We start from the raw sequence: 27925 nt of genomic DNA, 5'->3' as shown, positions 1-27925 counted from the left end.
TTGTGATTGGCGAAGACCACATGTTGTGGGCGGGGCCTCTCCTGGACTTTTATTAAGACTGGGGGCGGAGCTTGAGGAGGGGCGGGGCAGAACGGGGGCGGGCCCCGCGAGCGGAGCTGAAATCGGAGACGTGGTTGGTGGGGACCCAGCGCCCCGGGAGTGGGCGGGGCCGGCTGGGGCGGAGCCGAGCGGCGGGGGCGGCGCTAGGTCGCGCCGGGCCTGGGGCCGAGGCGGCGCTGGCGCTGACAGCTGAGTCTGCTCGCGCGGCCTCCCGCCCCCTCCGTGCCCGGCCTTGACCCTGGCCTGGCCTGCCCGGGAGCCATGAGCCCCGGGCTGCTGCTGCTGCTCGGCAGCGCCGTCCTGGTCGCCTTCGGCCTCTGCTGCACCTTCGTGCACCGCGCTCGCAGCCGCTACGAGCACATCCCCGGGCCGCCGCGGCCCAGGTGAGCGGGAGGGAGGTGGGGGCGGGGGCCTGGAAGGGGCGCTCGGACAGGGGGTCGGGGGACCGCATCCGAGCCGGGATCGGAGCCGAGGCTAAGGGTCAGCCTCGCCTTGGCGCGCGGCGGCGGCGGCGGCGGCTTGGATGCGGCGGCGGCGGGGAGAGGGGCGCTCACTATTCTTAGTAACGAATTACTCACCGTCGCCGCCGCCGCAGCTGCTCGGCGACCACCGGGCTCGGCTGGGCCACGCGAGCGAGCGCGATGGCAGCGGCAGCCCCGTTAGGCAGGCGCTGCGGTCACCCCATCGTGCAGACCAGGAGACTGAGGCGCGCGGAGGCAGAGTCACCTGCCAAGGTCACACCGCCGAGGAGCTTAAGCCTCGATGGCAGCCCAGATCCGCCGGGCGCTCACGGGAGCGCTCTTCACTTTGGCGACTTGGCCAAAAGGGATCTGAACACACTGCTACTTTGGTCACATTCGCTTTCGTGTTTCTGTCCTGGTATGTCCTGTTCGTCTTCTCCTTGGTACTTCCATCCCATCCTTGGCCGCCCCCCGCCCCGCTTGCCCCCATCACCCCAGCTAGCCTCCCCCCACAAGAAGCTTACCTTTCTGAAGCTTAAATCACATGTGGAGTCTAATTCTCAATGAAGCCCGGCCCCTGGCCAGCAAGGCCCCCGCTGAGCTGTCAGAACCTGCCTGTGGGGTTCTCTCTCTTCCCCCAGGCAGCCCGCACTCCCAGTCCCCAGCGGATGGATCCCTTCTTGCTAGTTCCCCGTCCGCTCTGTTTAAAGCGCGCTAGCCCCGGGCTCCTAACGGGCCGGCCATTGGGAGAAGTTACCGTCTGCTCACCTGTTGACTGCTCACCTGTTGACTGTCTTCCCCTTTAGAATGTGAGCCCGGGAGGGCAGGATGCCGTGTTGCTGGTGTATCCCCAGCGCCCGGCGCACAGGGACCCTCAATATTTGTTGAATGAATGAATAAACAACAGTATTAGACACGCTTTTTAAAACTTCAGGATCTGAACATTCTGGAAGGCACCCACTTCCGGCACAAGCCAGATCCTGGTGTTAGCCGCCGGAATTCCTGTTGGGCGGTGGGTGTGGCTGGTGTGTCTCTCCCAGCTGGCTCTGTCCCTCAGCCTCCCTCTCTCACCTGGGGTCTTCCCGACCCTTTCCCTCTTCTGTAGCAGCTCTGTCTTCCATTCCATGTTGCTTCCCAGCTCTCCAGACTTGACTTCAATACTAACTCCTCAGCGAGGCCTCGCCTGCTTCCGTGCTTAAGTATATCCTATCCATTTTATACACGCCCAGTGACCCTCATGGCGATTGCGTGATTAAGTATTGGCGCAACCTCTTGTTAAGTGTCCGTCTCTCCCAGGGGCCTGTGTCTGTCTCGTTCGCTGCTGTGTGCCCCACACCTAGCACAGCAGTGTCTGGTGTGCGCATAGTAGGCACTTGATAAACGACTGATTCAGAGTGGCTGGTGGAGATCCCCAAATCATTTGTTCTGATCGATCTCATGACGGCTGGCTTTCTCTGGAACCCAAGTGCTTCCAGCATTGAAGACCTGGTTAGTCTCTTAAGTCAAGTCTCTCTCTGCTCCTCTTCCCACATCCCACCCCCCATCATTGCATTTTAAAAATAAAATTCTGCATGCCATATAATTTGCCCTTCTAAACTGTACCCTCAGCACCAATGTGTCATCAGCCCTAAAAGAAACCCCACAACAATGAGCTGTCCCTCATTTCATCCTGATCCCCAGCGCTAGGCAACCACGCATCTGCGTTCTGTCTCCACAGGTTTGCTTGTTCTGGGCATTGCATGTAAACGGGATCACACGCAACGTGGCCTTTGGTGTCTGGCTTCTTGCTCTTAGCATGTTTTCAAGGGCCACCATGGAGTTGCTTGTGTCCCCATTTCTTTTCTTTTTAGATCTGAATTCTCCCCCCAAATCTTACAGTTGTGTGTGATGGGGGGAGGGGGAGGATTGGGCAGAGGAGTGGGCGGAAGCGGGCTGTAATTATGGTTGGGCTCTGTGTTCTAAAGAGGTGAGCCACATAGGGCTATGGCAAGAGATTCTGGATTAAAAGTGGGTTGGTGATCAAATATAAGACTGCACTACGTGAAAGTTCTGAAACCTCTTCTAGCACAAATCAAGTGCTTTGGCACCCAAAGCCGGGATCCCTGGCCCGTGACTGGCAGTCCCGTGGTTGGCAAGAAACCAACGTATTGAGTCTCCAAGGGTGTAATTGCCCCTCGATGCCTCTGAGTCTGGCCAGCTGGCAGGCAAGGACGGCTCTACCCTGCAAAGAGGCAGCTGCTGGGCTCCTGGACACCAACCCTTTATCCTCCTTGTTCTGCAGGAGCCGCCATGATGCCCTCTCCTCCAGGCTGCCCTCCCTGAGTGCCCCTCCTACTGCACACCAATCCACACGGTGGCTGGAAACTCAGGCTCCGTGTTCAGATTCCACACAAACACGTTTAGCTTCTTGATTTCTGTCACTGCTCTAGAGTCCTCAGCCCCCACTCTCCTGGTAGCATGGGGGAGGGGTGTGTGAACTTGACAATGAAAAGTCTCACCATCCCCGTGTTTTATTTCTTTTGCCATAAGTTCCTCAAGTTGGACTCCCGGGTGATGCTGGCTCTCTCCTCCCACTCCCACTTGCAAAGTTGCTGGGGGTAGGGGCTGTTCAGCGAGGGGCCGGGTGCTTCCTGGTGATGGTGGAGACCCACTTCTGGACTCCGGGTGCCCAGCTGACCCCCCATCCTTCTGGCACAGGCACCCCCACGGCCCCTCCTCACCCTCCCTTCTAGGAGGCGGCCTGTCCTGCCTCCCTCTGGGTGCTCTCCCAGGGGGCTCTCCGGGTGACCTCTGCTCCAGTGACTGTCCCCCGATTCTCTGCCCACAGGAAACCTTGGATCCCCACTGTGCGCGCTGCCGTGTTTTCGGGAGCTGCGTGCCCCGGGGACCAGCCAGGAGGGGATTTTGCCCTCCCCTCTCTCCCGGGCTGCCCTGCCACTCTCAGTCCACCACAGGGCATGCCAGGGGGCTGCTGCTGCCCCTCCCCGTCCCCGGGTTCTACCATCCCCTCACCCTCTGGTCCCTTACTTACTCATTTCTAACCCATCTCCCTGCCCTGCCTTTGCCTCCTCAGCGCCCCCTGCAGGAGCTGGAGGGGACTGGCTTTAGTTCCCTTTCTTGCCTGGCAGTGGAGGTGGCCATTCTGTGCCCCTGACTTTCTCAAGGTGTCCCTCGCCTTCCTCCCCAGGGGCCATGGACCCCAGTGGTTAGGGCGCAGGATCTCAGAGTAGCCTGGGAGTGAGCGTGAGGAGGTACAGGCTGTTCTCACTCCAGACAGAACGCTTTCCTGAAAAGGAGCTGCTCTGGGGCGTGACCGTGGACACGAGATAATTCTGGAAAGAGCCAGTGGTGCGTGGTGTCCGGTGCCCCTTTATGCAGGTGGAGCGGGATAAGGTCAAGCCCTCACTTTGGGGGCCGGGAGGAGGGAGTGGGAGCCCTCAGCTCCCCCTCCCTTCCCCCGGGCGGGGGCCTGCTGCCTGCCTGCCTGCAGCCTCCTGCCGCTCTGCAGTCCCCGCACGCCCCCTCCGCCCCTCCACCCGCACCCTCAGCCTTTCTTCTTGCCTCCCACTTCCCAGAGCAAATGGAGCCGCTGCCGAGAGAACTTCTTTTCAGGGCTCTGCCGCCACAGCCACCCCTCTGCCCACAGCGGGCCGCTTGCCCTCCCCTTCCTGCTGGGACCCGGGGCCCCTGGCCAAGGCCAGCGGCCCTCGCTGCTCAGCAGCTCTGCCCCCACCACCCCTCCCCTGTACCATCAGCCTTCTTCTCCTCTGCATCCTCCCCATTTTTATATAATGTGCTGCTAAAACCCAGCCCCGTGCTTCCCACTCTCACTGCCTCCTGCAGCCGCCCCGCGCCTGCACCCCCGCTGCAGCCTGCTGAGCAGCCTGCCTGTCTCTGGGGCCCCGTGGTTCCCCCCTGCTCTCTCTTGAACCCACCACCCCGTAGGCTCTGGGCCCACCTCTCTGCCCCACCTGCTTCGGTCAAGGTCCCAGTGGCCTCCATGGCGCTCCTCCATGGTCCTAGCCAGCCTGGCCGCCCCGCAGCCTGGGGCGGACGGATGCCTCCCTCCGGCCTGAGGCCTCCCTTCCCTTCGAAGGACCCTGCCCTTCGCTCTGGCTCTCCTGTGCCTCCTGTGCAGCCCCCCCTTTCCCCAAGGCAGGCTGTCCCTTCGCTGTCTGTCCTCAGGACTCTGGGTGAAAGCCAGTGCAGGCCCCCGGGAGCCTGGGACCCAGCGCTGCCCCCAGGTGGAGGCTGCTCTGGGGGGTGTGAGCAGGCGCTTCCGCCTGCACCTCCTGCAGGCAGCCCCAGAGCCAGGGACTTGGCCTTCGGAAGCCTGCGCGCCTGCACCCCACTGCAGGGGGCTCCCCTCCATGGGTGCAGCTCCCCCGCCTCCCAGTGGCCCAGGATCCCCCCTGACACCTGTCACTCAGCACACCCACGTGGTTGGGCTCCTGGCTCCACCTTTGTTCTCACCTCCACCGGACTGAGCCTTCATCCCCTCTCACAGCCCCTTTACCGGGGCCCCTGCCACCCCCCCCCCCCCAAGCCCTCCTCACCCCTTCACTCTCACACAAAGCATTTAACACCCAGGTGCCGCCTGTGCTTTGCTCAAAAGCCCTCGCTGAGGGCAAAGCCCAAGTGCAGACAGCAGCCCACAGGCCGTCCAGAGCCGCCCCACCTGGTGGCCCCGCCCTGGATCTCGGCTCCCCGTGCTCTCTGCTCTAGCCACCCTGCCTTCCGTGGACATACCAAGTGCACTTCCACCTCAGGGCCTTTGCACCTGCCACTCCTCTGCCTCCGATGCTCTTCCCCCAGACACCTGCTCGGCTCAGTCCCTTAATTCTTCTTCTTCTTTTTAATATATTTTATTGATTTTTCACAGAGAGGAAGAGAGAGGGATAGAGAGGTAGAAACATCAATGGGAGAAAAACATCAATCAGCTGCCTCCTGCACACCCCCTACTGGGGATGTGCCCACAACCAAGGTACATGCCCTTGACCGGAATCGAACCCGGGACCCTTCAGTCCACAGGTCGGTGCTCTGTCCACTGAGCCACACCGGTTTCGGCAGTCCCTTACTTCTTATAGCTCGCATGACACCTTCCTAAACGAATGGTCTCCCACTTGCCTATATAAAATGGCCACCCCACCCCCTTGCCGAAACCGGTTTGGCTCAGTGGACAGAGCATCGGCCTGCTGACTGAAAGGGCCCGGGTTCAATTCCGGTCAAGGGCATGTACCTTGGTTGCAGGCACATCCCCAGTAAGGGTTGTGCATGAGGCAGCTGATCGATGTCCCTCTCTCATCGATGTTTCTAACGCTCTATCCCTCTCTCTTCCTCTCTGTAAATAAATCAATTAAATATATTTAAAAAATAAATAAATAAATAAAATGGCCACCCCATATCTCTCCCCCCCCCCCCCCCCCCCGCTCAGATTTCCCCCCATCGCTCTTTGAATTCCTGTTTATGGCCATATTTGCGTGTTTCCTGTCTCGCACCCACCCCCCCGGAGGAGTTCCCGGACCCAGAAACCCCAATCGCAGCTTTGTTGTCTGGATGCGGTAGTCAGTGGGCCTGCCTGGAGCAGGGTCCTAGCGGCGGCAGGAGGCCATGAGTCCCTCGGAACGGGCCTCCCGGTGAACCAAAGGGCTTGCCTGTGATAGGGTGATCACTGTGCAGGCTTAGGGTGACCCGCCCGTCCCCTGTGGTAAGGACGCTGTGAGCAGGGGACGTCCAGGGGGTGCCGGCCGGTCAGACGGGGTGAGGCTGAGCTTAGCACCCAGCGTACGTACGTACGGGAAGTGCTCGATGCACGTCTCACAGTGATTCCACACGGTGTCACTGCGTGCCCGCCCTGACCCGCCCTGGGGAGACGGCTTTATCTCTCTCCATCACCCCCCGGGGAGGCCTCCGGAGCCGGTCAGACTCAGGCAGGCCTCCTGCTGGGGACTCCAGGCCGGGCCTCAGTCCTCCCATCCACAAAGTGGGTCTAACGGCGCGGACCTCGCCGGGCCCTGTGGGTGAGGGAGCACTCTCCAGTGGTGACTTCCAGGGGTCATAATGTTTCTCATTTCTCCCAGTTTCCTCCTAGGACACCTGCCCTACTTTTGGAGGAAGGACGAGGCTTGCGGCCGTGTGCTCCAGGACGTGTTTCTGGACTGGTGGGTCCCACCTCGTCACCCATCGCCCTCATTCCAGCCCTGATCCCGTGGGGCCTGCCCAGCCCAGCACACACACTCCCTGCTCCCCCGCCCAGGCCACTCCCTGAGCGGAGAGGCACACCAGGCTGGCTGGAAAGGCAATCCTATGACCTTTGACCGGCCATCGGAACCTCTCTGAGCCTCAGTTTCCTCATCCATAACCTGGGTGCGGGGCATGACTGGATAAGAGTCATTGTTTGGGGGGGGGGGTGTGCTTTATACTTTTCAAAGCATTTTCGGAGACCTGATATGCTTGATTCCCCATACAACCTCTGGGGCAAAGGAGTGTAGCAAGCCCATTTCATGGATGTGGAAACTGAGACCCACTGGGAGATGGGACTCAGCAGTGAGTCAGCCCCAGGACAGAGCCTGGGCCCCAAGCGCACGGGAGCCCCCTCCTGGGAGGGGACCCTGTTCCTCCCGCCAGGCCTGGGCGGTGAGAGTCACTCTCCGGTAGGTGACAGCCTCCTCCGGGTCGCTTTGGTTTCAGGGCTAAGAAGTATGGGCCTGTGGTGCGGGTCAACGTCTTCCACAAAACCTCGGTCATCGTCACGAGCCCCGAGTCGGTCAAGGTAGGCATCAGAGTGGTGTCTGTGGGGAGGGGCCTCCCCCGCCTGTGGCTGCGTGCGTGAACCTTGGCCCTGGGGACCATGGGAGGAATGTTCCGGAATCGCACACATTGGGGCTGGGTTCCCCAGGACCCAAAGGCAACGGCTTCTTGCTGATCCCCTGCTGCGTGGTGGGCTCCTGAGGGCGGGGCCGTGGGCAGTGAGGGGACTTGGCCGTGGGGCCCGTTTGGTGCGCACACGTTTGGTTAGTTCACCTCTCAGCCCCAGTGCCTTCGTGGGTGAGCTGAGAATATAACTGACCCCCCTCCTCTCTCTCTCAGGGCTGTGATGCAAATTAAATATTGATCGATTTATTTAGCAATTAAGGGTCAAAGGATACTTAACTGTGTTTGCTGTGGGCCATGTGCTTTCCTATGTACTTCCCAATTATTACCCCATAGAGGCCCAGTGCACACATTCTTGCACAGGTGAGGTCCAGCCAGCCCAGCTCCAATCAGCAGATTGGGGCCCCAGCCTGTGGGGAGGAGGAGACAGTGGGAGGTTGGCGGGCCAGTCTACCCCATTCGGTGTCCAATCAGGGCAATTGGCCAACAGGCCCCACCCAGATCGGGGGCTGATTGAGTGTGTGGCCAGGCTGGGGGATGGGCCATGGGTCATTGGCCAGCCGACCCTGCCCCTGATTGGAATGGGGGAGCCAATGAGGGCGGAGCTGGCTGAGGGAGTGGCCACTGGCTGATGGGGTGGTGGGGGCCCATGGGGGCAGGGTCAGCCGGGGGGAGGGGCTGCAGGAGGTTGGCCAGCCAGCCCTGCCTCCTGATCGGGCTGGTTCTCTGGCCGCAGTGGGCATCGTAGTGACTGGACAGGTCCTTCCGGCGTTCTGGTTGCTGGCTTTTTATATATAGAGATTAGATCTCATAGGGCTGGGAACTCTTATTAGTCCCCATTTTAGAGATGGGGACATGGACACAGGGGCATTGGGAGGTCTGTAATGTGTGCAGGACGGTGTCTGCTCTGCAGGTATTTGTAAAGGTTGGCCATCAGGTCATCTGCTTGGGAGTTGGCAGAACTGGGCTCAAACCTGGGCTCTGCCACCAAACGGACAAGTTGCTGTCTCGCTCTGGGCCTCCGTTTCCTTGTCTGTAGCTCAGGGACGCTGCCTCTCTCACAGGGGCTGTGGGAATGGGACTGACATGATGTATATGAGTTATCTGGTCCGTGCCCAGCCCCAGCAATTGCTCAATAAGTGATGGTGCTGTTGTTCACGCTGGTGACGTGCGGGTGATTCTCTGCATGGAGCGGGGCTGGTGACACAAAGAGGGATAAAAACAGCTGAGGGTTCAGAGCAGGAGACAGGCTGAACTATTATAGTGCCTCCAACAAGACGATAAAAATAACTTTAAAAGATATATCTTTATTGATTTCAGAGAGGAAGGGAGAGAAAGAGAGAGAGTCTTTGATCGGCTGCCTCCCGCACACCCCACACTGGGGATCAAGCCCACAATTTAGACATGTGCCCTGACCGGGAATTGAACCAGGACCTCCTGGTTCATAGGTTGATGCTCAACCACTGAGCTGCACTGGCTGGACAAAAATAACTTTATTTTAAAAAGTTTAACTTCAAACACAGACATAGTTTAAGACGTTTAAAAGCATACTACCAGCAGCCATACACAAAAGCCTCCGTGATGCCCAATGAGGAAAGAAGTTGAAAGATACATATTAATATGATGACATACGTCGGTCAACCGTCAAGTGTTAAGCCAACCCTGAATTCCTGGTCATGGTACAATTTGTTCATCTTTTATCAAGAATGCTTGTTTCTATCTTAATTCTTTTCTTCTAAGATCTCTGTCTGGTTTTGATATCAGTTTAATCGGCCTCGTAAGATGAGTTAGGAAATGTTCCCTTTGCATTTTTTTTTTTTTTTTCTTTTGAAGGAGCTGGTGTCAGAGTGGTGTTAGTTCTTCCTTTAATGTTTGCTAGGATTCGCTGGTGAAGCCACTGGGTCTGGCATTTTTTTTTTTTTAGAAGTGTTATTTTGTCTTAATTATACATTCAATTTCTTTCATTGCTATATGACTATCCAGATTTTCTATTGTTTTTTCTTAGTCTGGTGTCTTTCAAGGAATTTGTCTATTTCTTTTAAGTTGTTGAAACTATTGGTAAAAGTTGTCTGCAATATTTATGTACCTTTTTTGTTGTTGTTCATTCTCACCTGAGGATATTTTTTCCATTGATTTTTAGAGGGAGTGGGAGGGAGAGAGAGAGGGACGGAGAGAAACAGCAATGTGAGAAAGACACATTGATTGGTTGCCTCCTGGCCGGGAACCCGGAACCAAGGTATGTGCCCTTGACTGGACTCGAACCCCTGACCCTTCAGTCCAACGGCTGATGCTCTATCCACTGAGCCAAACCAGCCAGATAACATTATTATATTTTTAATGTTTACCAGATAGTGTAACATTCACTTTTTAAAACTTCCTTATTGATCAAGGTATTACATATGTGTCCTCATCCTTCCATTAACCCTCTAACCGCCCCCCTCATGTCCTCACCCCCCTCGCGTTCATGTCCATTGGTTAGGCTTATTTTCATGCATGCAAGTCCTTCAGTTGACATAAACGGATATACAGGGACAGACCCAGAGGCAGAGAAGCATCGATCAGACTGCCAGACCTCAGCGGGAAGCCAGGGGAGGGTGGGCGAAAGGAGATCAACCAAAGGACTTGATATTCACTTTTCCCCGGGGAGCAAATCTCACAGAAACCAGCACCCCCTGGGCTCCTCCCATTTCCCAGCCCCCCAAAATAAAGCTCAGCGTCCCCAGGGAGGGCCCCTCAGCCCCCCCTCCCCGCTCTCCCCCTCTGCAGATGCATCAGTGACTGCTTCCCCGGCCTGGACCAAGGTCAGCTCCCCCTCCCCCGCAGCCAGTCGTCTGGATCCAGAGCCCATGGCCATTACCACGCGTGTGATCTCGGGCCAGTTTTAAACCCAGGTTTCTCCATCCCGACGTACACGAGCGCAGCAGCACCACCCACGTTGCAGGGTTGGCTGGGCATTGGATGGCCTCCAGGTGCCGATGCGCACCTGGCATGGACAGAACGCCTGCTCAGCCCTGTCATGTGGAACCAATTTATTCCTCCAGCAGCCCCGCCAGGCAGCCACTCTCTTTCCCCGTCCCATCAGACGAGGACACCGAGGGCCAAAGGAGGGGGAGGACTTGCTCAGGGTCACAGGGGTGTCAGCAAAAGCTGGGGTGAGGATGCTGAGCCCAGATTCAGACTCAGGCCCGGCGACTCCGAGCTGCTAACCCCTGGGCTGCATGGCCCTTGTGAACGAGAAGGAACTCTTCCCATCTGCAGCAGCAGGGATGGACCCAGAGAGCACCACGCTAAGCGAAATGAGCCAGTCAGAGAAGGATAAATGTCACATGACCTCACTCATATGTGAGATATAACCGTCAGCATAAACCAATGAACTAAAATAGATTCAGAGACATAGAAGCATCAAACAGCCCATCCAACTTTAGGGAGAAGGTGGGGCGGGTGGGGGGGCAGTGGGGGGGGGCATGGAGGGTGAGAGATCAACTAAAGGATTTGTATGTGTGCATATAAGCATGACCCATGGACACAGTCAGTAGTGGGGGGGGTGAAGGCATGTGTTGGGGTGGGGGTGGGAATGAGCGGGGAGAGGTCAATGGGGGAAAAGGGATTCGGGTAATACTTTAAACAAGAAGGAATTGTTTAAAAAAAGCGGATCGCTAATGTTTCTGTCACACCACTCCGCTCTTGGTGGGGAAGCTGAGCCTCCTCCAGGCAGCCTGCTGTGATTGCCACGGCTGGGCTGGCAGCAACAATCCTGTGTCTGTGCCCAGTGTCTCTCCTCTCTCTCTCTCTCTCTTAAAATATATTTTATTGATCTTTTACAGAGAGGAAGGGAGAGAGATAGAGAGTTAGAAACATTGATGAGAGAGAAACATCGATCAGCTGCCTCCTGCACACCTCCTACTGGGGATGTGCCCGCAACCAAGGTACATGCCCCTGACTGGAATCGAACCCGGGACACCTCAGTCCACGGGCCGATGCTCTCTCCACTGAGCTAAACCGGTTAGGGCTTAAAATTTCTTTATTGATTAAGGTACCACATATTTATCCTCATCCCCCCCCATCCCCACGCATGCCCTCAGCCCCCCGTTGTCCGTGACCACTGGTTAGGCTTACATCCACGCACGCGTCCTTTGGTTGATCCCTCCCCTGCCTTCCCTCTGAGGTTTGACGGTCTGATGGATGCCGCTTGGTCTCCGGGTCTGTTCTTGTCCCTCGGTCTGTGTTGTTCATCGTTTCCCTGCCGCCGAGCGGAGCGCCTTTGGCGGTGGAGGCCCTAGGTCCGCAGGTCTGCCGCGGGGGCAGCAGGATTTTGGCCGAAGTGGCTGCTGGGTCTCGGGGCAGTCCCAAGGCCTGTCTGGTTGGTGGTGTTGATGAGTTCCTAAAAAAGAGTCCCAGCCGAAACCGGTTTGGCTCAGTGGATAGAGAGTGTCGGTCTGCGGACTGAAAGGTCCCAGGTTCGATTCCGGTCAAGGGCATGTACCTTGGTTGCGGGCACATCCCCGGTAGGGGGTGTGCAAGAGGCAGCTGGTCGATGTTTCTCTCTCATCGACGTTTTCTAGCTCTCTATCTCTCTCCCTTCCTCTCTGTGAAAAATCAATAAAATATATATATATTTTTAAAAAAGAGTCCCAGACGCTCCCCCTCCAGGCTCTCTGGGTCCAGAGCAGCCATGCCCTGCTTTGTTCTTGCCACTTTGGAAGGTGGGTATTGGAGTGAGGAACACAGCCAGCCCGACATTGCTCCCCAGCTGTGTGGCCACAGGACAATCGCTTCACCCTCTGTGCCCCGATTTCCTCCCCCCTGAACGGGGTGCTCTTGCTCCAGAGGGTCGGGGGAGGCCCGTGTGTGCAGCGCTCACACCGTGGCAGGCTCGGCTCCAGGTGGTCATCTGGGGGAGGCAAGAGGGGGGGGGGCGAAGGGGGGCGGGATGTCACAGAATCGAAACAGCCAGGCCCTCTCTCGGGTGCCCCCGCTGATGCCGGTTTTCTGGGATGTTTAGAAATTCCTGATGTCCAGCAAGTACAACAAGGACTCCAAGATGTACCACGCCATCCAGACGGTGTTTGGTGAGAGGTACGATGTGGGGGTGGGGGTGGATGGGGGAGGCTGTGGCTGGGAGGAGAGGGCTCGTGGGCCCCAGGCCTTGGGTGGCCTTAGGGGCCAAGCTCCTGGCGGCCAGGCTCACAGCACGTGCCCCAGGCCTGGTGGCCACCGCTCTCCCACAGGCACCTCCCTTTTCCTCTCTCCCCTCCGTGGCAGGTGGGAGCGTGGGGGCCGCTGAGGTTGGGGCACACGATCGCCTCGTTTCTTTCGTGTGTACGTGTCGTTTAGAGGGTTATATTCACCCACATAAAACCCGCCCTGTTCGCCCCATTGGGGCACCATCCGGTGCATCCGGTGTACCCGCAGCCTGGTGCAGCGCCAGCTGTCCACTCCCACAGCATTGCCGTCCCCCAAAGGCGCCCCCTGGGCCCGTGCCCCCAGCCTGCTTCTCACCGGTGTCTGTGCCCTGCAGGCTCTTTGGCCAAGGCCTGGTGTCCGAGTGTGACTACGAGCGCTGGCACAAGCAGCGGAGGGTCATGGACCTGGCCTTCAGCCGCAGGTGAGCGCCCGCCGGGCAGCGTGGGTGCTGGTGGGGCGGGGCGGTGCCGGGTGCTGGGCAGGGCGGTGCCGGGTGCTGGGCGGGGTGGTGCTGGGTGCTGGGGGGGCGGTGCTGGGCTAATGGGCAGGGCGGTGCTGGGTGATGGGTGGGGCAGTGCCGGGTGCTGGGCGGGGCGGTGCCAGGTGCTGGGCGGGGTGGTGCTGGGTGCTGGGTGGGGCGGTGCCAGGTGCTGGGCAAGGTGGTGCTGGGTGCTGGGCAGGGCGGTGCTGGGTGCTGGGGGGGCGGTGCTGGGTGCTGGGCGGGGGAAAGGGGAGGGACCTGTCCAGGCAGAAGGGACAGAGGAAGGAAGAGGAGGGAGGAGGCCGGCCAGTGGGGTGCGAGGCGGAGAGAGGTCCCTGTTGGTTTGCGGATATTGGGGTTGTGACAAGGACGTCTCTCCCCCAGAAGCTCCCCCGGCGCAGGCCTCATCACCCTCAGCTGGGCTCTTTCTGTTGTTATAGTTTTCATTTGGGGTAACGTTTTATTTTTTTAAGTTCACACACCCCACAATCCACCGCTTACAGGTGCAGTCAGTGGTTTTTAGTGTATTCCAAACTCGTACGGCCATCACCACAGTCAAGTTCAGAACATTTTCGTCACCCAGTGCCCCCAAGCAGCCACCCCCATTTCCCCTCTGTGCCCGCAGCTCCCGGCAACCCCTCTCCTGCCCTCTGTCTCTGGATTTTCATAGTCTGCACTCCTCCTATGAACAGGCTCACACACGTGCGGTCTCTGTGCCCGGCGTCTCTCACGCAGCATCACGAGGCCCATTCACGCCCCAGAATACCCCAGAGCGTTCCTTTCCATTGCCAGGGCCGGTCTTTTGCCTCGATGGACCGAGCTGGCTCCTCCCCCTCATCAGCTGACAGACATTGGGCCGTTTCTGCTTTTCGGCTTCTGTGACTCGTGCTGCTGGAGCATGCGTGTGTCAGTGCATGCTTCTGTGTGGACATCCGTGTCCGTTTTTCTGGGGCAAATCCCTCGGAGGGAGGCCGCTGGCCCACGTGGCCAGCCTGTACTTGGCGTTTTGAGGAAGGTGAACCATTTGCTTCGATATAACTTCAGATCTGCAGAAAAGCTGCCAAGACCGTCTAAGGCAGTGGTTCTCAACCTTCCTAATGCCACGGCCCTTTACTGCAGTTCCTCACATTGTGGTGACCCCCAAACCATAACATTACTTTCGCTGCTACTTCATAACTGTCATTTTGCTGCTGTTATGAATCGTGATGTAAATATCTGTGTTTTCTGATGGTCTTAAGCGATCCCTGTGAAAGGGGTCATGTCCCACAGGTTGAGAATCGCTAGCAGGGTCACCTAAGACCATCGGGAAAACACTGATATTTACATTAGGATTCATAACAGCAGCAAAATTACAGTTATGAAGTAGCAACGAAAATAATTTTGTGGTTGGGGGTCCCCACAACACGAGGAGCTGCATTAAAGGGTCATGGCGTTAGGAAGGTTGAGAACCACTGGTCTAAGGAACTCCTGTGTGATTTTTACCCAGATTCACTGTTTGCTTTTATTTAAATCACACCTGTTTGTCGTTTCTTCTCTGTGTGTAGACATAAGCATGCGTACGGTTCTCTCTGTGTGTATGGGTTATTCACATTATTTAATAGAGTGCATATTTTCAAACCATTTGAGAGTAAGTTGGGGACAGTGTGGGCCCTCCCCTTAAACATTTCTGTGTGTGTTCCCTAAGAACAAGAACTTCCTCTCCCACGACTATCCTCTAGTTATCCAAATCCAGACTATGAAAATGAGGACACGGAACATGTTGTCCTGTGTCCATCTGGAGCGTGGACAGGCACAGGTGGGGATGGGCTTGGAGATGGAAGGCACCAGGGAGAAGAGCTCCAGGCAGAAAGGACAGCATGTGCAAAGGCCCTGAGGCGGACAGGAGCACTGCGCTTTGGAGGAGCCAAAAGGCCGTTGCCACAGGAAGGCAGTGCCTCAGGGCGCAGTGGGCAGGGGACAGAGGCTGCCTCCTGGCCCAGGTGAGGATCTGTGCCTCCCTCCTAAGAGCGACAGGGTGCTTCCACATGTCTTAGGTGAGGGACCCCATCAGAATGGTGCTTTCCGTCCGGCCTGGGCCTCAGCGGATAAGACGTGCAGCTGGCGTGGGGGGGGGGGGGGGGGGGGGGGGCCGGGCAGCAGCAGCAGGAGGATCCCCAGGAGGATGTGGGGCCCGTGGCAGAGCAGGGAAGCCGGAGCAGGGCTGGTGGATGGGCGGCAAAGAGCGGATTTTCTTTCCTAATTAAAAAAAAAAAAAAAAAAAAAGGACCCTTTTTCTCTTCTGCCATGTTTTTCTTTTTCATGTTTTAAACATCTTCATATCTGGAAACTTCACATTTCTAGATACGGAATAAGAATAAGAATAGGAGAAAGAACACCCTTATATCTACCCAGATCGCTAACATTAAAAAGCGCTTTTCAGTTCAGAAGCGGCCCTTTCTGTTAGTGAAAAACCAGGAATGTGATGTGCCATGTGGCCGTCTCCCCTCTCCCCCTCGGGGATGCCGTTTTTGAGAGTCTGGAGCTGTCCCCGGGCAGGGGCACTGTGTGTTGGGATCCCTGGCTCTGCGGACACACGTCCATGTGGGGTCTGGCACTGTGGTTGCTCACGGGCAGGGGATGGGATGGGAAAGCCAGGCCGCAGGTGGCAGCCGGGCAGGGCCGTGCCAGGGGAGAGGCTGTGGGGAAACTCATGGATTCTGGAGACCCCAGAAGTCTTTCCCCCTTTCTTCCCCGTGGAGGTTCTACACTGTCACAGCACCCTGAGGTCAGAGTTGAGGGGCCCAGTGCAGAACGAGGACCATGGGACCAGGTGGACTGGCAGAGGGACTGGCATCTGTGTGGAGGGGAATGTGAATCCCCAGGGCCTGTGCGGTTACTGGAACCCAAGCCCAGGGGCTGAGCCGCACAGGGAGGCCTGGAGGCCGGGAGGGGCCATCGCTTCCGCTCTGCAGACTGGCCTCCCCCCCCCCTCCCCGCGATGCCCCGGGCTGTCCCCGTGGCCACTGACACGCGTGCTGTCTCCCCAGCTCCCTGGTCAGCCTGATGGAAACGTTCAACGAGAAGGCGGAGCAGCTGGTGGAGGTCCTGGAGGCCAAGGCGGACGGGCAGACGCCAGTGTCCATGCAGGAGATGCTGACCTGCACCACCATGGACATCCTGGCCAAGGTGAGGGGTGCAGGGCGCCCTACCCCACCCCCACCCCCACCCCACCCCGGGGCAGGCGGCTCCTCTTCCCTCCCTCTTGCCCTTCCCTGCTCTCCGCCTTTCCTAGCTGCTCCTCCACGCCAGCGGCCCCTTCTCTGCACCGCGTGCTTTGTATCTCCTCCTTCACCATTCAAACCGGCCCCGCGAGAGACCGGAGCCGCTAGCTCATTCTCCAGAATGGGCACCGAGAGGGGTGGGCACTGGCCGAGGCTGGTCGGGGGCAGAAGCAGGACTGGCTCTGAGGTCTGCCGTCCTCCCAGCCCAAAGCCTGTCCCTCAGCTTCCCTGGCAGACCACATGGCCCCAAACCCAGGCGAAGGCAGGCCAGGCAGCTGAGATCGTGGTCGGCAAACCGCGGCTCGTGAGCCACATGCGGCTCTTTGGCCCCTTCAGTATGTCTCTTCCACAAAATACTACGACCTGGGCGAGTCTGTTCTGAAGAAGTGGCATTAGAAGTTTAAGTTTAAAACATTTGGCTCTCAGAAGAAATTTCAGTGGTCGTACTGTTGATCTTTGGCTCTGTGGACCAATGAGTTTGCCGGCCACTGGGCTGGAGTGCAGGGACAGGGAGTGAGCCAACCTTGTCGTCCAGCCGCCCCCTGGGGAGCTGGGTGCAGAGTGGACACCGCGGGAGGCTGTCTCAGGGGCAGTGCAGACTGTCAGGAACGGAGTTGGAAGCTTGTTTAGTGGTTACTCTGGGCGCCATGCTTCTCACCACCTTCACTGGGGCTGGAATTATGGCTCCTTGTGTAAGGTGACCAGGCGTCCTGCTTTTAAAACGCCACGGGATGCCGGACAAATTGTTAAAAATCAGACTGTCCCGCCAAAAGCGGGACGTCTGGCCACCTCATCCTTGTGAGGAGTCTAGGACACGGTGCAGGTCTGTCCTGGGCCCAGAGTCCGGGTCTCCCGCTGACCGGTGCCCGGCTCCACCCTGGGTCTGTGGTCCTCCCGTCCCCGAGTCTGAGCCCGCCTTCCATCCACAGGCGGCCTTCGGGATGGAGACGGGCATGCTGCTGGGCGCCCAGAGGCCGCTGTCCGGGAAGGTGAAGCTGATCCTGGAGGGCATCACGGCATCCCGCAACACCCTGGCCAAGGTACGGCCTCCGCACCCTCGCGGCCAGCACCCTCCGCGGCCAGCACCCGCGTCGGTGTCCTCCTCGCCCGCGGCGCCTCCTCCAGCGGTTTCTGCCAGAATGAGCTCTGAGTTCCGTTTGTGCAGGCAAGGTGACTCCTGACTTGGTCAGGATTTGCACATGTTGCCTAAAGTGGAGGCTCAAAATGGAAGTGGATTATGTAAATCATCAGTGACCTTTCTCTCCTGTAAAACGACCCCTGAAACAGGCACTGTAGGACGGCTAGGATGGCCCCACAATGTCAGATGTTCTGGATTTTCTTTCTTTCTTTTTTAAATATGTATTTCTTTATTGATTTCAGTGAGGAAGGGAGAAGGAGATAGAGAGATAGAAACATCAATGATGAGAGAGAATCATTGATCGGCTGCCTCCTGCATACCTCCTACTGGGGACTGAGCCCTCAACCCAGGATGAGCCCTCACCCCTTGGCCAGAATTGAACCTGGGACCCCCTCAGTCCACAGGCTGATGCGCTATCTGCTGAGCTAAGCTGGCCAGGGCATCTTTTTATTTATTTATTTTATTTTTTAAAATATATTTTATTGATTTTTTACAGAGAGGAAGAGAGAGAGATAGAGAGCCAGAAATGTCGATGAGAGAGAAACATCGACCAGCCGCCTCCTGCACACCCCCCACTGGGGATGTGCCTGCAACCAACGTACGTGCCCTTGACTCAAATCGAACCCGGGACCTTTCAGTCCACAGACTGATGCTCTACCACTGAGCCAAACCGGTTTTGGCTTTTTTTTTTTTTTTTTTTTTTTTTTTTTTTTAATATATGTGTATTGATTTCAGAGAGGCAGGGAGAGGGAGAGAGAGAGAGAAACATCAATGATGAAAATCACTGATCGGCTGCCTCTTGCAGGCCCCTAACCAGGGAAGGAGCCTGCAATCCAGACATGTGCCCTTGACTGGAATTGGACCCAGCACCCTACCGTCCGCAGCTCTATCCACTGAGCTAAACTGGCTCAGGCTGGATTTTCTTATTGTTCTACTGTCCCCAGCATATCCCCTCATTGTCCTAAGGTGGCTGCTGCAGTTCCCGCTCTCACCCCCTGGTTCCAGGCTGGGAGGAGGGCGAAGGGAGAAGATGGTGCTTGAGTTGATTCTCAGACGGGTACCCAGGGCCCCCTCCCCTTCCCCAAGACACAGCCTCTGAGTCTGCGGCCCTCTGACGCCACCCCATGGCGTGTTCCGGTTCCCGCTCGCTGCCTCCGGTTCCTCCGGCCATGGCTCCCTCCCTGATGGCAGTGCTGACCGCCTCCATCCTTCGCCCCCCCGCCCCCCCCATCTTTTCAAGGCTCCCTGAGTGCTCTCAGGCAACGCCCCCCCCCCCCAATCGCTTCTAGGGGTTTGGTGTGGGAAGGGGAAGCCGGTGGATGCTGGGGCCTGGCCGGCCTTCTGGATCCCCTCTCCCTGGCTCCTCTGTCTTCTCTGAAATGCCCTCCATTCTCCCCACCTCCCAGCTGGCCGGTGCTGCCGTGGGTGAAGGTGGGAGCTGGGGGAGGCGGGCAAGCGGGGCGGCGGGCGCTCCCGGCGTCCTGAGCAGGCCTCTCCTTCAGTTCATGCCCGGGAAGTGGAAGCAGCTGCGGGAGATCCGGGAGAGCGTCCGCTTCCTGCGCCAGGTGGGCAGGGACTGGGTGCAGCGGCGCCGGGAGGCCCTGAAGCGGGGCGAGGAGGTCCCTGCCGACATCCTTACGCAGATCCTCAAAGGTGGGCGCCCTGGGCGGGCGGCGGAGGCGGCGGCGGGGCCCTCCTGACAGGGTGCCCGTCCGCGGGGTGTGGGGAAGGGGCATGTGAGCGTGGCAGACCCTGAGAGTCCCCCCCAACCCCGTGTCTTCCAGCCGAAGAGGGCGCCCAGGACGACGAGGTTCTGCTGGACAACTTCGTCACCTTCTTCATCGCCGGTGCGTAGCCGCGTGGCGGCCCAGGGTCCGAGCTGCAGGGTCGGTGGGAACGTGGGTCCCTGGACTCTGGACTCGGGGAGGTTTTCCCGGCTGGCTGAGCAGCGTCAGGCCATGGAACTGGGGGGCTGGGCTGAGGGGAGCAAAGCCTCTCTATGCCTAGGCCAGTGGTCAGCAAACCTATTAGTCAACAGAGCCAGATGTCAACAGTACAACGATTGAAATTTCTTTGGAGAGCCAAATATTTTTAAAAAAATATATTTTATTGATTTTTTACAGAGAGGAAGGGAGAGGGATAGAGAGTGAGAAACATTGATGAGAGAGAAACATCAATCAGCTGCCTTACGCATACCCCCTACTGGGGATGTGCCTGCAACCAAGGTACATGCCTTGGCTGGAATCGAACCTGGGACCTTTCAGTCCCCAGACCGACGCTCTATCCACTGAGCCAAACCAGTTTCGGCCAGAGAGCCAAATATTTTAAACTTAAACTTCTTCAACACAGACTCGCCCAGGCCGTGGTGTTTTGTGGAAGAGCCACACTCAGGGGCCAAAGAGCCGCAGTTTGCCGACCACTGGCCTAGGGGGCTCCAGGAGGCCCTTTGGTGGCGTCTGACCAGTTAGTGGTGCTGGCAGTCCCGGGAAGCTGCCTCCTTGGACTCAGGAGAGCGTGGCCATGTGAATTCACGTTCCCGCCTCACTCGGAATTGAGGATGGGGTGGGGGGGGGGGCAGCCTCACTCATTGCTCATCAGATATCTCTTGAGCATCGATCTTCGCCCAGAAAACGCCTCCTCACTCTCAGGACCCCACACCTGGGGAAGCCCTCGGTGGCTGCCCAGAGGCTCCCGGCCCGGGAGCTCTCCATGGTGCCCAAGCTCTGCCCGCACGTCTCCCAGCTGACCTGGCATATTTGTGGGTGTGATTCGATCGACGGGGCGTGCTCTGTGACCTCAGAGAGACATTTGTCTCAGCCTCAGCTTTCCCTTCTGCAAAAAGGGGATGGACCCCCCACACCCAGGCCTGGCTAGACCCAGGGATGGTTGGAGGAAGGGGCATTTAGAGTGTGCAAACCGGACGCCTGGGGCAGATGCCACTTATGTGACCATACTGGCTGGCACCGGGTGGCGTTGTACTGTTTATATCCGTCTGCCCAGCTCAGCCCCAAGGAGCAGGAGGGAGGGCCTGCACTGCCACCAGGGGCTAGGGGGCCCCGGAGCCGGACAGCAGCCACCCTGTGGTCCCACTGGAGCTGCCCTCCCCTCCTCCCCTGCAGGTCACGAGACGTCCGCCAATCACCTGGCGTTCACGGTGATGGAGCTGTCCCGCCAGCCCGAGATCTTGGCCAGGTACGCAGAGGGGCCAGGCCGGGGGGCGCCTGTGAGCAGAGCCTCGTGCTGGGTGCGGCCGGCTCCCAGCGGCCACACGGAGGGTGACGGTTGTAAAGAGCCGGGACACGCTCCCCTTGCTTGGCTCCTTGGTTCGGACCTGGCAGCTCCGGGATGTCTTAAACAATGGGGGGGGGGGCAGTGTTCACAGTGGGGCACCCCAGCCCCTCTCTGCAGGCCTCCTTCCACCCTCTCCCCCTTAAAACTCCGTCCTTGGAGAGAACTTGTCTGACCCACAGGCTACGGGCCGAGGTGGACGAGGTCATCGGCTCCAAGCGGCACCTGGACTACGAGGACCTGGGGAGGCTGCAGTACCTGTCCCAGGTGTGTGTGCACGTGTGTGTGTGCGTGTGTGTGTGTGTGTGTGTGTGTGTGTGAGTACCTGTCCCAGGTGTGTGTGTGTGTGTGTGAGTACCTGTCCCAGGTGTGTGTGCACGTGTGTGTGTGTGTGTGTGCGTGTGTGTACCTGTCCCAGTGTGTGTGTGTGCGTGTGTGTGTACCTGTCCCAGGTGTGTGTGTGTGTGTGCATGTGTGTGTGTGTGAGTACCTGTCCCAGGTGTGTGTGCACGTGTGTGTGTGTGTGTACCTGTCCCAGGTGTGTGTGTGTGCGTGTGTGTGTGTGAGTACCCGTCCCATTTGTGTGTGTGTGTGTGCGTGCGTGTGCGTGTGGGCTGCAGTACCTGTCCCAGGTGTGTGTGTGTGTGTGTGTGTGTGTGTGAGAGAGAGACAGTACCTGTCCCAGGTGTGTGTGTGTGTGTGTGTGTGTGTGTGTGTGTGTGTGTGTGTGTGTGTGTGTGTGTGTGTGTGTGTGGTGGGGGGATGGGGGTGGGGGAAGAGGGGCAGGCGCTCCGGGGCAGATGCGGGGACTGTGGGTTTAGGCCTGCAGCTGCTCTAACCCATCAGAATGGGGCAGCGGGGGGTGGGGGTGAGGCTCCGCAGGTAACCCAGGAGGCAGCCAAGGTGGAAACAGCGCCCCCGCATGGAGCTGTGTTTGCACCTCCCAACTCGGCCAGAGCAGTGGGGACTCAGGATGGAGGGCCCCAGTGCAGAGGGAGGTCTGGCTCCGGGTCCGAGCTCCGCTGCTATGGCTCTGCCAAAGCTCCTTCTCCTCTGGGCCTCAGTTTCTCCTTCAGTCGGTGAGGGTTGAACACAAAGGGGAAGTTCACTCTGCAGGGGTGGGGGACCCGGTCCTAGGGGGGGGGGCACCGTCAGTGCCGGGGGTGGGAGCGGAGATGGGGCTGGCCGTGCGCCCGGGGTCTCCCCGTTCCTCTCACGTCCCCGGTGTGGCTTGCAGGTCCTCAAAGAGTCCCTGAGGCTGTACCCGCCGGCGTGGGGCACCTTCCGGCTGCTGGAGGAGGAGACCCTGATTGACGGGGTCCGAGTCCCCGGCAACACCCCGCTCCTGGTGCGTGGGGCCCCGCCCGCGCCCGCCCCGCCCCGCGGTGGCCGTGTGGGCGCCCCTGAGGTGGGGGGCCGTGGCCCCGTTCTCCTCACTGGCTGCCCCGGGTGCTCTCATCCGGTCTCACCGTAACCCCGTGAGGCTGTTCTCCCCTCCACACTGTCCCGTCCGGATCCCGGGGGAGGGTCTGGACGGGGTGCCCATGCCCGGCCTGGGGCGCTGAGGCGCAGAGAGGCGATTCGTCTGTGTCAGAAAGAAACCTGCCCTGCCCTGAGCTCCACACTCCCGGACACCCCCTCCTAATTCATTTGGTTATTTATTGGCTTCACCCGAGGCTGTTCTTCCGTGCGTTTTAGAGAGAGTGCGAGAGAGAGGGGAAGACAGCCAGAAGGATCGATGTGAGGGAAATACATCGGTTGGCTGCCTCCTGGGCTGGGGAGGAGCCTGCAACCGAGGCATGTGCCCTTGACTGGAATCGAACCCGGGACCCTGCAGTCTGCAGGCCAACGCTCTAGCCACTGGGCCACACCGGCTGGGGCTGTCTTCTGAGTTTACATTTTCCTTTTGAAAGTGAGGTTCTTACCTACACGGACTTGACTCTATGTGTAGCGTGAGGTAGGGAGGCCTGTCCGTCAGCTGGGGCTGCCTATACCGCACCTCAGCCGGGCCCACACAGACACGCATTGTCTCACCTGTCCGGGACTGGAAGTCAGAGAGCAAGGTGCCGGGAGGGCTGGTCTCCGAGCCTGACTCCTTGGCTTGTGGGTGGCCTCACACGGCCTCTTCTGTGTGTACGTGTGTGTCTGTGTGTGTGTCCGTCTCCTCTTCCTATAAGGACAGTCACATTGGACGAGGGGCACCTAAGGACCTCAGAGTAACTTTGTCACCTCCAAACACAGTCACATGCTGAGGGAGGACTTCAGGACATGAATTTTAGGGGGACACATGCCAGCCCACAAGGGGACCCAGTTTTATTTTTAGTTATTTTTATGGAGAATCCCCTGAATCCAGCCTTATCCACTGAGCACCCCTTCCCCAGGGCTGGGCCACGCCTTCTCAGCACATATCAAAGCTTCATCCGTGTGTGTGTGTGTGTGTGTGTCCGTGTCCTTTTTCTGTTTATCTGCCTTAGTGACCATCTCTTCAGCAGGCCCTCACACCGGGCAGGGTGGGGCCTGTGCCTGGCCCTCAGTCCAGGGGTGCACCCTGTGGGCCTTAGTGAGCAGATGTGGGCTTCACCCCCAGCCTGCACCCAGCTGGGTCCCCGGGCCTCAGTGCCCTGTAAGACAGGGCTGGAAAGGATAGCGTACGTCACTTGTTGGGCCACAAGCCCTGGCCCAGAGTCAGCGCCCTCTGCTGACCTGAGACCCTCCCTGCCTGATGCTCCCTGCACTTTCCAGAGCTCAGTCCCAGGCCCTCCTCCATCCGGGAGACAGAGCAGGGCGGAGCGGCTGAGACAGAGCAGGGCGGAGCGGCTGAGGGAGGCTCTGGGCAGGGTCCAGAGGCCGAGGCTGGCAGCCGGGCTGGTTGTGGGGGCATGCATGGGCCCTGGGGGCAGGGCACGGGGCATCGGGGTGATGTGGGGCCCCGTGAGGGCAGGCGGGAGGCTGGGGGGCCTGAGCTCCCACGCCCAGGCAAGCGTGGTGCTGAAGAGACACCTGGAATCACACCGGCCCTCAGGATGGGGGGAGGGGCCTCGAGGCCGACCTGAGTGTGAACCTCAGTGCGGCCACTTACTGGTCAGGTGGCTCCAGGCAACTCGCGAACCTCTCTGAGCCTCAGTGTCCTCCTCTGTAAAACGGGTCAGAGTCAGTACTCCCCAGGGGCCAGTGGGGTCCCACAGTGGCCCAGATTGGGGGGGGGGGGAGATGGGTGTGTGTGTGGAGGGATGGATGGGTGGAGGAGAGCAGGAGTGGGGGTTTGGGGGGTACTCTGCTCCCAACCACCCCATCAGGCGGCCCTGGCAGGTGGGGGAGGTGCGCTGATTCTCGGAACCAGAGACCAGCGCTCCCTCCGCCCGCAGTTCAGCACCTACGTCATGGGCCGGATGGACACGTACTTTGAGGACCCGCTGACCTTCAACCCAGACCGCTTCGGGCCCAAAGCACCCAAGTAAGCGTCCCTTGAGCTGTCCGCGAGGGGCCTCTGGCCTGAGCTGCCCTGCCCCCGAGCTCAGCAGCCCCCCAGGCCCACGGGAGGCAGCCGTGACCCCATCGCGCCCCCTGTCACAGGGAGGAAAGCCCAGCTGGGAGAGGGGAGCCCGAGGGGAGCCCCGCTCAGACTGGTTCTAAAGCCCATGCTTATAACCAGCCCCTTATACTGGGAGGCCCTTGGCCAGTGGCTGCACCACCCTTGGCCTTGATATTCCTATCTGAGAGATGGGCACGCCACTGGCTCCCTCTGGAGGTGGCGTGGCGGTGGATTGGCAAATGTGCTGGACCCCTGAGTCCAGACCCAGGCTGCCAGAGCTGGGCGTGTGTCCGGCCCAAGGATGAGTGACACAGGGCCTCGGGCGGGCTGCTCTGCCTCTCTGAGCCTCCGCGCCTCCCTCCATGAAGCGGGGTAACACCAGCTCCTTCGAAGGCTCAGAGGGGGACGCGGGAGAAAAGGCCGAGCCGGGCGCAGCAGAGGCAGCGACCGGGTCCAGTGGGTGCCAACCCCCGCCCGCCCATCACCGCACCGTCCCCTGACGCCTCCCTCCCCGCAGGCCGCGGTTCACCTACTTCCCCTTCTCGCTGGGCCCGCGCTCCTGCATCGGGCAGCAGTTTGCTCAGGTAGGAGGCAGCGCCGAGGAGGGGCTGCGGGGCTAGGTCAGTGGTCAGCAAACTCCTTAGTCACCAGAGCCAAATATCAACAGAACAACGATTGAAATTTCTTTTGAGAGCCACATTTTTAAAACTTAAACTGTACAGGTAGGTACATTGTTATTAACTTAATTAGGGGACTCCTAAGCTGGCCTTTGCTAAAAAGTCAAGAGGCCAAAGAGCCGCATGTGGCTCGAGAGCCGCAGTTTGCCGACCACTGGGCTAGGGTCTTGATCTGGGCCAGGACACAGTGGGAGCCCTGCCCCGGGCAGCCCGGCGGGCGGCTGGGGACCAGGGGCCACGGCCTGTGTGCTCGCTGACTCCGCTCTCCACCCCCACGTGCAGATGGAGGTGAAGGTGGTGATGGCCAAGCTGCTGCAGAGGCTCGAGTTTCGGCTGGTGCCCGGGCAGCGGTTCGGGGTGCAGGAACAGGCCACGCTCAAGCCGCTGGACCCCGTGCTCTGCACCCTGCAGCCCCGGGGCTGGCAGCCCGCGCCCCCGCCCCCGCCCTGCTGAGGGCGCCTGGGGCAGACTGGGACTCCTGGGGCAGGGGCCGCCCCCACCCTCCTCCGCAACCCACCGCCGCCCGCTCTGCCCCCTGCCCTCCTCCTCTGGGGCCTCCACGCCGGCTCCCAGAGGGCCTTCTGCCCACTGCCTCCTGCTTCACGCCCCTCAGAGCTCCCTGTCCACTGCTAACCACTGCCCCTCCTGGGCCAGCCCCTGCCTCACTCCCAGCTGTCCCCAGCTGTGCCATCGCCCCCCCCCCCCCATCCTATCCCTGCCCCTCTGCGCAGGCCACGCCCTCTGCCAGACGCCCTAACTCCTCTCACTCCCTGAAGCCCTCCTCAGGTGTCACCTCCTCCAGGAAGCCCTCCCCGCCACCCCGGCCGGGCCAGGGGCCCCTCCTCCGTGCTTCCTTGGTCACTGTGCTACCTCTAACACCACACTGACCACTGTTTCCTGAGTGCCCTTCGAAGTGACCGGCCACCCTGCCAGGCCGTGCGCACCTCCGGCGCGGGGTCCGCGTGCGATCCGTCTCCGTCTCTGAAGCCCCCGTGCCCGCCGGGGCCTGGCGCAGAGCCGATGCTCAATAAATATGTGTTGACTGCATGAACGACCGGCCGGACCAGGCCAGGGGGCTCGGCCCTCAGCTGGCTCATCTGTGAAATGGGGTGACGCGGAGGCCCGTCTCTCTAAGGGCTGGCCCCGCTCCGGAAGCTGCCCCTGGGGAGGCCCAGACGCCGTGCCCTCCGGACAAAACCACCCGGGTTACTGAGGGCCCCGCGTTGGCAGGCACCTGCCCTTGTTACATGCAAGCCCATGTTCCCAGGTGCAGTGGTGTGAGGTTGGGATTGTAGGCAGGGTTTTTTTTTGTTGTTGTTGCTGTTTGTTTGTTTGTTTGTTTGTTTGTTTGTTTAAAATATATTTTATTGATTTTTTTACAGAGAGGAAGGGAGAAGGATAGAGAGTTAGAATCATCGATGAGAGAGAAACATCCATCAGCTGCCTCTTGCACAACTTCTACTGGGGACGTGCCTGCAACCAAGGTACATGCCCTTGACCGGAATTGAACCCGAGACCCTTCAGTCTGCAGGCCGATGCTCTATCCACTGAGCCAAACCGGTCAGGGCTGGGTTTTGATGTGAGAGAGCCGGGGGTCAGGGGTTGGGGGCCGGGGGCCTGTGCTGTCTGGTCAACTTCCAACCAGGCCGCTGGCTCAGAGGCTGGATTTTTGGGGGGGAGGGAACGGAGGCTGGTAGAGCCCAGCACCTGGGCGTCTGCCCTCACCCCCTGTCACCACGCTGCCCTCCCAGCCCGGGCAGAGGAGCCGGCGAGGCCCAGGCCCAGGGGGTGGGCCTGTCGCCCTCACAGTGGTGAGGGGTGAAGAAGCTGCCCTCCTCCCAGGGCCCCGGGGGGCCAGGAGCAGTGATATTGACCCAGACAAGGAAGAGGACTCTCTTCCAGCCCCGCCTCTCCTCCATCCAGTGGGAGCCTATCACGGTGCAAACACAACCAAGTGCCCTCGCCCACGGCCTGGGCACATGCCCAGAGAAGTGCCCCCAGGAGGCAGGGAGGGGATGTGGGCGGCCTTGCGTCCTCTGGCCCCTCCATCCTTGCTGAGTCCTGAGCAGCAGCTCCGAGGGTCTTCGTGTAGCAGGCGGACACAGGCTCAGGGCGGCAGCGGCACGCCAGTGCAGGAGGTGCCTGAACTGGGTGGAGCTGGGACCCCGCCCAGGCTGGCGTGGTTTCACTGAGCCTCTAGGCACGGGGTCTGGCCTCTGGAGGGCCAGCAGGCACTCGGCTGGCCCTTACCAAGCTTCTCCCCACCCTCTCTGTTCCCAGTGCCCTGCCTAGGAGTCCAGAACCGTCTGTGGCTCTGAGACTGGTTTCCTGGGCTCCGCCTCCAGCTGCATGGCCAAACCAAACCTGGCCCTTGCTTGCCTCAGCCCTGCCCGGAAGCAGCCCCTTCTCAGGGCCACCAGAACGCCGATGTCTCACTCCTCTTGTCTCACTCCTGGGCCCTCGGTCTGGCACTGCGCCCAGAGCCGGTCCTGCTGTGCCCCCCACCCCTGCCCACTGCAGGCACCCTCTAACGCTCACCAGCCCCTGCAGTTCCCCCAGAAGCCCCACAGCAGCCCCACCCACAAACTCCAGGCCCCCCCATACTCCCTCCACCTACAGGCCCCCAGCCACCACACCAGGCCCCAGCACAGCCTCCCCCCTCTGTGCCCTCCGCCTCCTGCCATGGCTGAGCCTGGCACATCTAATGGGCCCACAGGCCACAGCCAGCATCCCAGGCGCACGGCCTGGCGGCGTCTGGAGAGGTCTGCAGGGGTCCCTCCCCTGGAAACTCCAAACTGCCTTTCCCATCCCCTGACCTAGAATATCTGTCCACTGCTAAGCCTGAAGCTTTGCATCTGTTTCTTCAAATCCTCTGGAGCCATGGTCTGCAAACTCATTAGAGCCAAATATCACTAGTACAACGATTGAAATTTTGTGGAAGAGCCACACTCAAGGGGCCAAAGAGCCGCAT

At 59.5% G+C, this 27925-nt stretch overlaps 1 protein-coding gene across 1 annotated transcript; it reads left to right on the top strand.

Moving 5' to 3' along the window:
- The first annotated feature begins 205 nt into the window (after window positions 1–205).
- LOC118704261 (cholesterol 24-hydroxylase) lies at window positions 206–26001 on the top strand. Its single transcript, XM_036411753.2, has 15 exons — window positions 206–443; window positions 6602–6682; window positions 7212–7293; window positions 12397–12470; window positions 12913–12999; window positions 16086–16224; window positions 17249–17359; window positions 18960–19110; window positions 19242–19304; window positions 20577–20649; window positions 20928–21012; window positions 21983–22093; window positions 24111–24199; window positions 24795–24861; window positions 25237–26001. Exons 1-15 carry the CDS (start codon window positions 322–324, stop codon window positions 25405–25407), a joined length of 1506 nt encoding a protein of 501 aa, XP_036267646.1. The 5' UTR covers window positions 206–321; the 3' UTR covers window positions 25408–26001.
- The last annotated feature ends 1924 nt before the right edge of the window (window positions 26002–27925 follow it).

Source organism: Pipistrellus kuhlii, unplaced genomic scaffold (genome assembly GCF_014108245.1).
Source record: "Pipistrellus kuhlii isolate mPipKuh1 unplaced genomic scaffold, mPipKuh1.p scaffold_m20_p_41, whole genome shotgun sequence".
Taxonomy (NCBI): Eukaryota; Metazoa; Chordata; class Mammalia; order Chiroptera; family Vespertilionidae; genus Pipistrellus; species Pipistrellus kuhlii.
This window is presented reverse-complemented; position numbering and strand designations above follow the sequence as displayed.

Excerpts from the sequence above, each read along its gene's own strand:
- LOC118704261 (XM_036411753.2), top strand. The coding sequence starts at position 322 with ATGAGCCCCGGGCTGCTGCTGCTGCTCGGCAGCGCCGTCCTGGTCGCC. Across the intron at positions 16,225-17,248 it reads CCATGGACATCCTGGCCAAG|GCGGCCTTCGGGATGGAGAC; the intron begins GTGAGGGGTGCA and ends TTCCATCCACAG. Across the intron at positions 17,360-18,959 it reads CCCGCAACACCCTGGCCAAG|TTCATGCCCGGGAAGTGGAA; the intron begins GTACGGCCTCCG and ends CCTCTCCTTCAG.